Below are 14,210 nucleotides of genomic sequence, written 5' to 3'. Positions count from 1 at the left end.
TCAGTCACAAAGCTAACTGCATAGCCAGAAGAAAAAGAAAAATACTTTTTGACTATAGAATAACAAAAACTTTTATCTTATGTCCATTTCTGTAATGGAATCCAAGCACAAGGCTACCACTTTAATTTTATCCTATTTAACAGAGTCAAGGAACAGGTAACTGCATAGGCAAGTGGTACTATGCATGGCTGCCTGTTCACTTGCCAACAGATTAAAATCATAATGAAATGTTGCTGTATTTCTGCAGATGTTTGTCTGTGACTGTGATGCTATATACATCTTTCCCATACATCTGAACAATGCTTTGTCTGCCTGAGTGGCACTGAAGTATCTACAAAGCTCTCGATGTAGGTCAGGTCAATTTCAAGGATCAACACCACAACCTCTCATGTTCTCCTGCAATACAGTTATAATTCAACATTAAACCAACCACGTTATATCATAGTAGGCTGTCCCAGATATTCACCCTAGATGACATATTTTAGTTACCAATGCATTACAGGAATGAAAAAAATTTGTTAATTGTTAATGTAGCAAATGACCACATCCTTTCTTGTGTTCCTGCTATTCCTTAAGAAGTGGTGTCATGGTTTAACCCCAGCCAGCAACTAAGCACCACACAGCCGCTCACTCACTCCCCCCCCAATCCAGTGGGATGAGGGAGAAAATCAGGAAAAAGTAGTAAAATTCGTGGGTTGAGATAAGAACGGTTTAATAGAACTAAAAAGAAGAAACTAATAATGATAACACTAATAAAATTACAACAGTAGTAATAAAAGGATTGGAATGTACAAATGATGTGCAATGCAATTGCTCACCACCCGCCGACCAACACCCAGCTAGTCCCCAAGCGGCGATTCCCCGCCCCCACTTCCCAGTTCCTATACTGGATGGGACATCCCATGGTATGGAATACACCGTTGGCCAGTTTGGGTCAGCTGTCCTGGCTGTGTCCTGTGCCAACTTCTTGTGCCCTGGCTGGGCATGAGAAGCTGAAAAATCCTTGACTATAGTCTAAACACTACTGAGCAACAACTGAAAACATCAGTGTGTTATCAACATTCTTCACATACTGAACTCAAAACATAGCACTGTACCAGCTACTAGGAAGACAGTTAACTCTATCCCAGCTGAAACCAGGACAAGTGGTGATTGTAGTTCTCATTCTTGCTTGATACTAGCAACAAAAGATACAGAAAAAGCAATTAAAACCCCCACACTTTTAACCATATACACCCTTTCTGAATGTGATATACATAAGCAGTGGCATCAATTTCATTTCCTCTTTCATTTTGAAATAGGCAGCTTTTTTTACAGCTAAAGGAGTGACAGTTAAAATACACTCTGATTTTTGTCTCTATGGTAACATTACAGCCCTTTGCTATTAAATCTCACTTATTTACAAGGAATTCACTACACTTTAGTGTGAAGTTATCTAGCTGTACTAAATAAAGTTGCATCCGAGATGTAATTCTGTCTCCAGACATTTTACTTTTGGGCTGCCTTGGGCATTGTAGGGTGATAGAAACTATTAGTTCTTACATTGCTGAGTACAGCAATTTGCATTTTGGCCTAGCACCTTTAAAGTATTAATGAGTCAAAGTAATTTTCCACATTGTTAAGCACACAGAGCAGCAGCACTGAATTCACTCCACAATGTTTACTGTTCAGAAATCTAGGAAAGAAATGATAGTTTAAGAAACAAAACAAAACCCAAAGAACCTCATTGCACCACACTGTGGGGATAAAAGTATCCCCCACTGTCAGGAGTTAATTCAAAGGCATACACTGCCTAAATATCACTTAATCCTGCAAGATACCTGAGCAGTGCAGACCTAACCTCCTCTAACACCACAGATGGAACTGCCTTTTCTCAGGCCTACATAGATGACTACTTTAAATCACATCCAAAAGTTTCAATTTTAAAAATGACAGAGGGAATTATTTAGCAATTATTTACTTAGTCACAAGAGTTTGGAATACCTATGACCTGTCAGCACTATTTCTAGTTAATAGTATGCATTCCATGAAGTAGTAAGAGTGCTGAAAAGCTAAAAAAAGTAAAAAGCTGGGAATTTGCACAATTTTTTTTTTAGATGTGGGATATACTTAAGCTTCAAAATTTTTACCAAAATACATACTTTGAACGAAAAATCTAAACCAAAGAAAATAAAGACGTAATATTTATCTTCAGCGTGAGACTTAAGGACAAAACATAACCCCCCTTCTTAGTGCATAAGAACAATTCTTTTGTACACCACTATCCTCTTGCAGACACTAGTGTGTAACACAAGTACTACTAAAGATATGCCTTGATATGAACTGGTTTACTTCCAGAGCTGTAGCAGTATCATGAAGAAATATGCTTTGTTAATAATTAAACTTCTAAATTAACTTTTGTGCTATGATGGATTAAGTTATACTCTCTCACATCTTTAGCATAATTATTTTGGCTTAAAGTTTTGGGGGGGTTGTTTCTGTTTAAGGCAGCAATTAAGTGTTGCATTGACATACTATGGGGACTGAGTCCCCTTAGAATCCAATGTCTTGTCAAGAGGCACATAAACACTCACCACCTTGTAAGCTTTAACCTTAATTCACATCACAGGAGCACCTGAGGGGCTGTTACACTGTATCCTACAAATATCATAACAGCACAGACTATGACAGATCCGTAACAAATGTATCTTAAAAGTATGTATGAAAAATAATCATTGCATGCTCAACATCAGTGTTTTAGGGGTTTAATATCTCATCTATTTCCTTTTTTAAACAAAGTGATTAAGTTCTGATAGAAAATAGCTGATGCAAATCAGTTAAAGTTATAGTTACAACAACAGATTTATAAGGAAACAAATTATCCTGTGGTCCTTTAGTACATTTATTTACTCAATTTTATTGCAGAGTTTCAAATGCACACTAATCCTTTGGTTAAAAAATGAATCTAAGAAAGGCTTATAAACATTTAGGTACAATGGCCTTCAAGGATGTCTCACTGTCAAATTGGTATGGACTTAGGAAACAGCCTGCCTATAGTTACATGTTTTTGAGAAGTGTCCTTTTTTAGCTGTGAAAAAAAGGAAGACATTCTATACCAATACTTCCCCTCAAATTTCTCAACTATTTTCAACATTAGTTTTAAAAAAGCAATGAAGATCTAGATAGAACAGCTGGAAAGCGTTAGCATTTTTACAAACTTCTCCATAAAAAAAGTGTGTATTTATTAATGATTGTTGAAAATTTAGATGCCTGCTCTAGTTTCCCTTAGTTACAACAGGGATCTAGTACAATATCTTTCCATTCTACATTTAAGACTTTACCACTAGTAAAGGTGACTTTCTGGCAATTGCTACAAAACAAGCAGTTAGGCAATGATAAGTATAAAATTAAGGTCTCATTTTTGCTGTTTTATTTACTTCATGCTAAAGTATGGGGCAGATAGACCTTAAAGCTTTTACTGTTAACAGAAATACCATTTGCATAGAAAAAGTGCATGCTGCCATTACAGGGCAGAAATAATCATGAGATATAGTAGTAACTTCAGGAACAGAAAAGAACACATTGGAGAAGAAACAATCTTCCTTTTAGAGAGAGGAAAAAAAAGGAGAGGGAAGTAACAATTTGCAATACTGCAAATATGTTGACGAGACTAGTAAAATGAAGGTATCAGAGAAATGACAAGAGAGGAAGAAGGATCCCAAGACAGTATGGTTCCACAAACCCTCCAGAAAAAGGACTGAGCAGATGGGTAGAACCCATGCCCCCTCCTGACTGGAGAAAATGCACCTAAAACTGTAATATCATGCATCTACATAAATAGTACACACATAAGAAGCATCTTAGATATTTATCAGAAAACAGAATTCAAAGTTATACAGGAAAAAAACAAATAAAAGGATAACAAGTTTACAGTACCCTAACTCAGAGTCTAATATTTACTTTTGAAAATTATACCTTGCGTTGCTTTTCCCAGCAGTGCAACTAAAGCTAAAATTCTAAGCAAAACCGTTGTATAGACACTCAGGACAAAAAGACAGAAAAAAGTATAACACTATATACAAGCCAACAGTCTCCTAAGGTCACACCTTCTCTTCTTAATTTTTATTAATGTTTTTGAACAAAAATATTTAAAAACTTTTAAATCTCAAAGTACAATGCAAAACTATGAGAACTTCATAGAAGAACTTTGTGGTTTTTCAGTAGCTGTAGAAAAAACCACCAGTGTAAAGCAGCAACTCAGTACATTTGGGAAAAAAGTAAGTACCAGAAGACATTTCCTATGTCAGCTTAATGATGCTATATAGCTTACTAACACAACAGGCTTATAATTTGTGCTGTACTCATTTTGCCAAGTCCTTCGTTAAACACAGGTATTTTGTACTTTACAACAACGGATGACTTCTCCAAAGCAGACAGCCTAGACAGTGTGTTGTAATAACTTGTAAACTTACCTTGGTGTTACATTAGTAAAACCGTGTTTTCATACAGTATTAATATGCTGTGCATTTCAGTGGTTCTAAACTCATTATGCACTTCCTCCCTCCCAGGACACATAGCTCAATCACATGAAAACACTGTATTGTAATCCCTAGTACTATTACAGCTTCTAAGAGTTCTGTCTGTCCAAGTTCGAACAACTACATTTATTACCCTTGTGAATCAGCATTACGCTCTCAAATCACCTGGGAATCTACAGTTTAACCTGAAACACTGAGCTTTAGTTTTCCTGACTACACATTTGTGAGCTTTGCAATTATCTTCCACTATTAACTGATTATCAATTAACTCAAAAGGTTTCTCAGATTATGATTTTGCTGAAGAAAACAGAACTTCATGCTCTAATTTGGGATTGTTAGGACTGAAAATTTCATTCTTTTTAGTAACTGAAGAGAATAACAACTTACATTTTATTTATAGCTTCCAGAAATATTCTACTCAATTCACTACAACATCAGCTAATCATCCAATTGTCAAGATCCGACTTTAACTATTATATTTTATTAGTGACATACCTTGAACCATATGAAAATTTTATTTCTTGCTTGTTTAGATAAACATTTAAACTCTCTAATATATTTAATGTGTTAATTTTTCTGCTTTGGTCTTCTATAAATTAAATTTGTATAACACCACATGACAGAAACAAGACTTCAGGAAAGTAAAGAAAAAAACCCCTCTGTGTTATTACCTGTTTCAATTTCCCAAATATAAACTGAATCGTCTTCACATCCAACAACTAGCAGATTTTCAACAAGGTCAAATTTTACCTTCTTCACAGGAAACAGATGCTTTCTGGCATGTAGGAGACATACTCTCTTCTGAAGGTGTAGAATTGCTACTGAGTGATCACTGCACACACAGCACACTATGCTGTGGTCTTTTAACTGCAAAACAGAAAGAAATTTAGGTTCACTGTAACCAGAGTCATAACCACATCATTTTAACAAGCCTGGTAAAAGTTGTCTAGTGATTTCTTTCCCAAAACATACTCATTTTAGAAAATCATGTTTCATTTCAGCCTACATCTCCGACTTGTATATGCTAGCCTGTTACAGACAAGTGATCTCCTGACAGGAAAACAAAGTTTTCATTGATTTTTTTCAATTTTTTTTTAAAATAATTTAAATACCATTTATTCACAATACTTGCCTATCAAAGCAGTGATTATATAGCCAAATATACAGTAGCAGTTGTCCTAGAAAAGAAAGTAGCAAAAAATTATCTTAAACCAAACTGCTGTTTGTGTGATATAAAATTATGTCAGGTCTTATGACACAAAAGCCAAGGGCAATGTATTTCTAACAAAAAATTGGGTATGTTACAATTTCATTTCACACTGTATGGATCTGATTCTCCAAGGTCTTCCCTTCCTGCAAGCAATTTTTGGTGACACATGAAGGAATTCACACTATGGAAAAATTCAGCCCCATGAAGAAAACTGAAACATCACCCAAGCAGGCATTAAATCCTACCTAGTTTCCAGAAAAAGGGCTAAAGGGAGCCTTACAAGCATTAAGAACTTATGCCATTGCAAAATATCTTTTGGACTACATAACGTTAGCATGTAAGTGAACTCCGAGTCAACCATAAGTATCAAATATGTCTTCACAGGCTTTTTAAGAGGAAAAAGATGAAATCCCAGCCCCATGGAATACAATGGGGACAGAATTTGTTCAACAAAATTTCATAGAGCATTCAGTACAGTAAACCATCTTCTAAATTTTTACTTCAAAATTCACTTAAAAAGAGAATATATGAAATTATTCTAAATCTCAAAACACAAAAGCATACATGCAAAGGACCATAAGGATGTGTCAGGAACCAAAATCAAGCATACACATTTAAACTGAAATACTACTGGTCCAAACCTTATCTTACTATATTCAAATCCCTAGCCTTACTGATTACACTTTTCAAACAGAAGTTAGGAGATAATCAGATTAACATATAAACCGATAATCATGTTAATAAAAATGGTGAATAGAACATTAAGAGCTTCAATTTAATGTCACTTGTTTAGGGTCATTTTTCTGAATCACTTAAGTTAGACTAACAAGAAAACAACCTCCTGAAATTAAAAGCAACTTCCAAAGATGACAATTAAGTGAATGCAAATTAAGGATAAAGTGCTGCAGCATAAAAGTATTGCCAGATAGTTTTTTCTCTCATATATATACACACACACATTTATAGATTTGTGGGGTTTTTTTGGAGACATCATTTATTATGCTTTTACTTACTCTGTAGTTTTCTGAAGATCGCAATAGCTCTGTCACTGGACCAGACTGCAGACTAAATTGGTGTAAGATGCCTCCAGTAAATATATCCCAGCAGATCACGAAAGAATCCTGGCCCCCTGATAACAGCCAGCTTGGATCAAATCTTACTGATTTATCATGTGGATAAAGTAAACAAGTGACTCTGCTACTATGACCATTCAGAACCTTATAAGGTATGTTATCTGAAACAAGATGGTACCTAAATTATTTCTGTTCTTTAAGAATAGGGGTTCCATATTTTACAGTACATTTGATAAGTCAGGAGATTCAAAAGACTAAATACAACAATCCATTACAGGGGATCAAAGAATTCTGGACATGTTCCTAGAAGGGGGAGACAAAGGTCTGCACTCTGAGCTTCATCTACCAAGATGTATCCTCTTTATTCCTTCAGCAGAATGATCTTTTAGAGGTAAAAATGACAAAGATTACCACTGCCCGTATCGTGACATCCCACATATCTAACTTTCAGATGACTTCATCCCCACAGCCATTCCAGGACTGTTAACAGCGCAAAGCACCTTGGTAGTACTAACCTACTGTCTGATAGATCAGCTACAGAGGGAGAAAGAATATCATAATCTTCCATTTTCCTCATTCAATCCCTGACCATCACCCCTATTTTTCAGAGAATTTTTTATAGGGATTCACTGGAGGGGGATGTCAGAACTATGCAGTCTTCTGTGCTTTATTGAGATGAATTTGAACAAAATTGTTAAAACTTACCTTTCAGCAGAGAGATGTTTTCTAAAAGTCTTGCTCTTGCAGTTTTTAAACCTAGTGTTACAAAAATTTTCCCATTTTCACATCCACACACGAGCTTATCAAGACTGGGTATGTATACAGAGGAACTGACAACTGCACTTTCAATTCCATCTTCAGGTGTACCAAGATGAGCAATAATGCCCTCTGACATTGAATGGGTATCAAAATTGTCCTGAAGAGTCCATGTTGCTGTAATTGGGATCTCTAGAGGGTGGGGGGAAAAAGTCAGGAATTCTTTATTTTTTTATTCAAACTAAAATAAAAGTCCAAACAAATAAAATTGTTTTCATCTCTTCATCACTTCCCCTAACTTAACCTTTCTGCAGCCTAGGGATGGAAAGTCAGCAGTTGCTATTCCAACACCAGATCACATCCCAATAAATCCTTTCTTTTATGCCTCCTTATGAACAACCATAAGCAGGACCAACTAAGTAAATGTTCATGACATTTGGCAGAGAAGCATTTATGGACAGATGGTAAAGAAATAGGAACACTTATATGTTCAGTTCCATGAAGAATTTCTAGACACTCATCTCGGTGTCTTGCTCCTTCTAACTACAGGTAATCACCACACAATGAATGAATGAGCATCACTTTCCAGTGTGAAAATATTTTCACAAGTAAGTTCTCATAAAAACTGCCTTAAAGACATAATGAAAGAGACAGCATCAAGGGCACAGAATTGCCAAACCTTTTGGTGAACCGTCACATGTTGACACAGGGACATCAGGAACATGCCATAAAGTGATCCTTCCTGAAGCTTCACCAGAAAAAAGAACCTTATAGAAAGGCTCCTTTCTTTCATTCATGAAGCCCATGACAAAAGGAAAACTCTGCCAAAACCAAAAGTAAATCAATATTCTGATATAAAAGAGCTGATAAAATAATGTAATAATTAATTGCAGATTCAAAGTTTTAATGTAAAAAAAAGATGTAGAAATACAAAACAAAAAGGTTGAACCCTTGCCTGTCACTAAGTTCTGCTCAGACCAGGTCTACTCTGCCCGGTGCAAGCCTCTTAAAGATCACCTCTGCTTTGCCAGTATCCTTAGCTAAGCCTACATCCCAAATGGAAAAGTGGAATGAGAGAGGACCCTAAGTTTACTGTCTGTAATAAAAAACCTATCAATAGTATCACCAACATGTTAAAAAAAGAGGCAGCATTGATAATCTTCACATCAAAACAAATTCAGTAGAGTTTCAATCATGATAGCTTAAATTACTACAACTAATGAAAGGTAAGAACTGTGCTTTTACATAGGTAATAGTCTGTAACACTATCATTCACTCATCTGGAAAAAGTTAGACACTACAGAGCTATATCATCATTGATAAACAGACTTAGTGACATCTACCTAGTTTCATTTAGTCAGTGCAGTACACTTACTGCAGTATGTTTTCTCAAACAAACACCATGTTTTTATTCTCCCATGAAGACTAGAAGCCTGTAGCTTTTCTTTGCCTGTAGATATAACACCACAGATAATTCTATATCACCAAATCAGTAACAGCCAAACTACATGATAATCTATTGGTGACTTGCCAATAACATCCTGTTTAGTTGTAACATAAGCTTCATTCTCAAATATCAAACTACTAGAAACAGGTGAGGTGTCTAAGGGGAAGCTTCTAGTTGCTCAAAACTCTCGCAAAAGTAAAGAAATTAGGCATCTCCAGGCATGCCTACATTAGTATGTTTGAGTTTACACCAGGTGCGTATTTTGGAAGTGAAAGGTTTGTGTTGTGGAGCTGTCTTGGAGCACCAAATCAGGATTCTTTTTGCATTAAAGTAAACTGGGAGATGTGTGCAGGAGCACACAAACACACCCACACCAAAAAAACCCAAAAGCACACCCTGTCCTGTAGATAGTGTGGATGAAATGTCATCAGCACAAACTGGTTTGTTCCATGCATCAAATTTGCTTTGATAGTGTAGACACAGCTTCACTGCTTGCTCCTTCAAGGCATTTTAATAACATGCCCGTATGTTGGATACATTTTATTTACAACATTGAAGTTGGGGAGTAGATTCCACAATAAGCAACTGTACTGTAACGTGGTTCAGTTTATAATCAAGAATGGAGATCAAAACCCATCATCACACATGCAGTTGTCTCACAAGTCTGCTATAAAAATTATTCAGATAGTAAGGTGAAGTTTAAAGCAGAAATATTAGAAAAGGGCAGATGACATTATTTAAAAAATGCATATGTTTTGGGGGAAGCATATATGAGCTTCCTACCACTACTGTAATCCTATTATTTGCTAAGCCATATGCTTTGGCTATTTCTTTTCCCTCATATCATCTCACTTCTTGGCATCCTTCAGTAGCTATCCTACCTGATTTTAGATCAGAGCATTTGGGGAAAAAGCCGAATGGCTTGTGCTATTGCCCTTCAACTTACAATTAAATCTGTCAGGCATTGCAAGAGTATGCGACAAGAATGCTTTCTAGGAGCCTATAGTTGTCAACAGAAAGTAAAAAGAACACTAGAAATCCTCATGTAGGTATATATTTGACAGTGTTTCTAGTCTTGTACAAATCAAAGCATGTCTCCCTTGCATATCTCCAGAAAATCTTTGAAGACCTGCTTGAACTCTCATTCAAATACACATCAAAAACTAATGCAACTGCAAGCAGGAATTAAATCTTCATCTTCCAACAATTACTATTTCATAAACAGTATTAGCAATGAGAGTTAGCAACAAAACAAGAACCAAAGCTACACAGAAAATTCCATTACATTTGTTCTGGTTCCATTTTTGTCAAAGCAAGAACCCCTGCCACAGATCTGATTTTTTTCCTACTTCCTAATTCTAATCAATTTTCTACTTATTTAAATGAACTGTTTTTCCTTACCTGTTTCTTTGTGGTCACAAAGAACTACTCAAAAAGTGAGTCAAGATGCAGTTTTTCCAACATGCTGAGTCCACTTAAACTACTTTGTCTAAGCATTAACTTCTAAATTTGAAACTGGTGTGACATGCTCTGCTAAACATGAATTCTCAATCAGAATTATAAAGATCACTTACTTCACTTACTTTTTTAGCTTCCTCTTTTCTTAATCTTAGAGGCTTCTTCAAGCTGAGACCATGGTTCTGAAGAGTCACATGTGTCTAATTTTATGCACTGTGGGTACTGTCAGTCTGCTCACAGTGTAAGAAGTTTGGCATGTGATTATGCCTCTGAAGGCTCAAGATAACAGTATTCTTGATACAATGTTACAGCTTCAACTCCCTTCAATTTAGGAATGGTACACATGGGAAACTATTTATGTAGTTACACTGAAACATACATATATTAATAAAACAAGAACTAAGCAACTTACATTTTGATTGTGGGTTGGCCTTTTTCTTGTTTGTTTTGCATTTTGTGGGGTTTTTTGGGTTTTTTTGTTTTTTTTTGTTTTTTTGGTTTTTTTACACATATTTGGAAGTAAAACCTATTTTAGACCACCTTTAACTTAAAAAAAAAAGCTCTCCCTTTTTTTGCCAAAATTAGAAAGAAAAAATTCACTTCAACAATTAGCCTATCTATAGCTGAAAATACAGGAATTTTTTTCCCCTGTGAAAAAGGTAAATATTGCCAGAATTTAAGACAAAAATATGCTATAAGCATCTCCAAGTCTGTAAGTAAAATTTTAAAACTAAGGAATAAGTCTTACTCACTGTTTTCATAGAACTATTAAATTTGTTGATGAATTCAGCAATTTTTTATGTATCATTCAGGTAATTGCAAACAAATAATGAATGAACTTTTCAAGCTCACTGTAAACCTTTAGGAATTTACCTTATTTTCCTTCACACCAGTGATGCAGAGTAAATGAGGATAAACAGTTTCTTTCAGCACCTTCCCATCAGCAGGATATGTGCTTTTAGAAAGCCCACTGCATAATGTGGAAAAAAAATTAAAAGCTTTAGAAAGTCGTATTTTTTAGAAAGCAGAATAGTAACATTCAAGATTCACAAGTTGAATTAAAAGTTACCGAATAAGTAATTACAAGTGACTTTTTGAAATCACAGGACCAGCTGCCCAAGTTCTACACAGCTAATCTTATTCCTATGTCTCCTGCTGTGTCAAACAAAGACTGAGGGCTGTCAAACTCAGGGTAAATCTTTGAGTGCCAAAGTGGTTTTGTTCTGGTTTTTGATCATTTGCAACATGCAGAGATTTTCCATAATAAACCTCCCAAAGTTCATCTTGTACCTGAACTTTTTGTGTGAATTCCCCATCTGAGCCCACCTGTTTAGCAGCTGGTAGATGTAACTGTGGCCATCTTCTGTCCAGATGATAAGTCTGTAAGCTGCTAGTACTTCTCCACCAGCAAAGCACTGACCACTTTTACAGAACTCAGTACAAAGCAAGGCAAAATCACAGTAATCATAGACCTAAGCTCAGAAAAACAATAAAATATAAACAAACAGTACCAAAACATTCATTTCATTTCACACTGGGTTGGGACAATAGATCAGTAAGTAGAACATTAGCTTGACTCTTTAGCTTGACTACCTCCTTTAAAGCCAAAGCAGTCTTCATACTATCAAACTACCACAAAGTCAGAATCAAACCATGCCTTTTGAAGATAAACCAACAATAAAAAACAGCAATAGAGCCTTCTGTTACATATATATTATATATTAGGGGATTTTGGATGGGATTTACTTTGTTTTGCCTTGCATTCATTATTAATATTTACTGGACTATTAATTTTTTATAAAGAGGTAATGAATTTAGCACATAACTGATACTGAAGACTTTGATAGAAGCTATAAATGCTTCTGTCTATTCTTTAAAACATGATCTGCTGGCATAATCACAGCACATATCTTAAAGCAGATTTTCTCTTTACCTCTTTGGGGAGCAGCAGAGATTTTTTTCAAATTATTTGAAAGCAAAGAACATATAATCCCCTTTGCTTGCAAGAAAAGTATGACTTCTTAGATTCTTCTGACCTTCACCATTTTAAGCCGAAACAGGATACAACTAGGGCAACCTAGGATATTGTCTGCTTGTTCACATTCCTAGTGGCCTCATGGAGAGAGTATTCATAGCCGCATTTCTGTTTTTAAACACATTTTAAAGCTGTATATTCATTAAAACTTAGAAGTTGAAAATCCATTGTGACTTATGTATTTATAACACTATTATGCATTTGAATACTTATATCTTACTGCTTCAAGTAGATATACTACAAGAAACATGCACCTCTTGTAGAAAAACATTATAGAAATTAATAGAAAACAATGTATGTTACACAGATTTTTTTTCCCTGAAAAGCCTATTCATTCTATACATGGAATTTCTTTATAAATACTTTTGTACAGACTTCTTTAAATAGCCCAAGAGAAATCTCAGGGATACCCTACAATTGTATTATTCAAAGCTGACTTGAAGTGTATGTGAAATTTCTGCACCACCGCTCCCCAATACCCCCCCCCCCCCAGCAGAGGCGTTTGGATCAGGTACATATGTTGCACTAATAGCTCAGGATTATTTTAAGATGAATGTCATAACACTGGGGGAAAAAATACAGAATTTTTACAATAAAGTTCAGTTTAACTAAAATGTAAAATAAACTAATAACAGTTTCAGTAATTACACAATGCATTTATTTTCTTACTGCTACAATGAAAAGTTATATAGTCTGGGGTCTTTAGTTTTGGTGGCTTCTATTAGCAGAACCCAGGCTACTGGCTCTGATAGAACAAAGGCCCCTTGTTACTGAGGACTTGCTGACTGTGATTACTTACGGTCATACTTAAACAGTTTTTTTTCATCTTTGTCTCCTTTTAAAATGCACTGTGGAGGGGACTATAACACAACCAGTACTCCAAGACTAATATTTAAAGTAATCCCCTTTCCAGCCAGCCAATTGCATGTCAAACTTTTAAAGCAGAAATACATTAATAAAAAATAAACACTTCATCTAATTCAGACAGTTAAGCAGAAAAGGGCTACAGCAGGCTATTATATCTGACAATTAGTGAACAGATTTTCTTTAAGCTGCAGAGAACAACAAGTATCTGCATGTAAAAAAAAATCACATTAGCTTTTCAAAATTATTAACAATATTAAAAAATATAACATTCAATAATGTACCTGCCAGCATGCAGAGAACACAACTAGAAGGAGCCTTTTCGTGTAAGTACAGAACCGTACTGCTTGACAATTTATACAGTCCAGAGATTTTGATTCCTTCTCACACACACTTTGTCTTGCCTTTATAGCAGGGGGAAAAAAGCCATAAGATTTATTCTAGATATCTGAACTTTTACTTTTAGAATAGAAACAAACCACTGAAAATAATTTTAACATACACTGTCAAAATGCAAAGCAACATATAATTCTTAATTAGAAGCGAGATAGGAAGACAGCAGGGTTCACAAGTACCATGTATAACAGAAGATATTCAGCATGTCTCAGACCTTGATCTCACTTAGAAGTGATAATGAATATGGAGAAGGACTAAAGGCAGGTTATAGATAGCATGTCCTGTAATAACACTTGCTAAGTATTCTTCAGTCAAAATAGCTACAACCTATCAACTGACAGTATCAGATTTAGAATGGCTGATGAATATTCTGCCTTCTCACTCATCCTTGTTGCAACCAAGACAGTCTGAGACATATGGTGTTGTCATATGTCTTGTTTGACCTTAACACCTC

The 14,210-nt window shown here is 35.4% G+C and overlaps 1 protein-coding gene across 1 annotated transcript in view; it reads right to left on the bottom strand.

The window, feature by feature from the left end:
• WDR72 (WD repeat domain 72) overlaps positions 1–14,210 on the bottom strand; it is a 130,100-nt gene that overhangs the window by 95,270 nt on the left and 20,620 nt on the right. The window contains exons 7-13 of the mRNA XM_049812316.1: positions 13,645–13,764; positions 11,788–11,933; positions 11,335–11,431; positions 8,236–8,377; positions 7,506–7,748; positions 6,741–6,961; positions 5,189–5,384 (exon numbers count right to left, since the gene is read on the bottom strand). Of these exons, the coding sequence (XP_049668273.1) occupies positions 5,189–5,384; positions 6,741–6,961; positions 7,506–7,748; positions 8,236–8,377; positions 11,335–11,431; positions 11,788–11,933; positions 13,645–13,764 (1,165 nt within the window). The remainder of the gene's footprint in view (positions 1–5,188; positions 5,385–6,740; positions 6,962–7,505; positions 7,749–8,235; positions 8,378–11,334; positions 11,432–11,787; positions 11,934–13,644; positions 13,765–14,210) is intronic.

Source organism: Accipiter gentilis, chromosome 10, assembly GCF_929443795.1.
Source record: "Accipiter gentilis chromosome 10, bAccGen1.1, whole genome shotgun sequence".
NCBI lineage: Eukaryota > Metazoa > Chordata > Aves > Accipitriformes > Accipitridae > Astur > Astur gentilis.
Note: the sequence above shows the minus strand (reverse complement) of the source record. Positions and strands in the feature narration are given on the sequence as shown.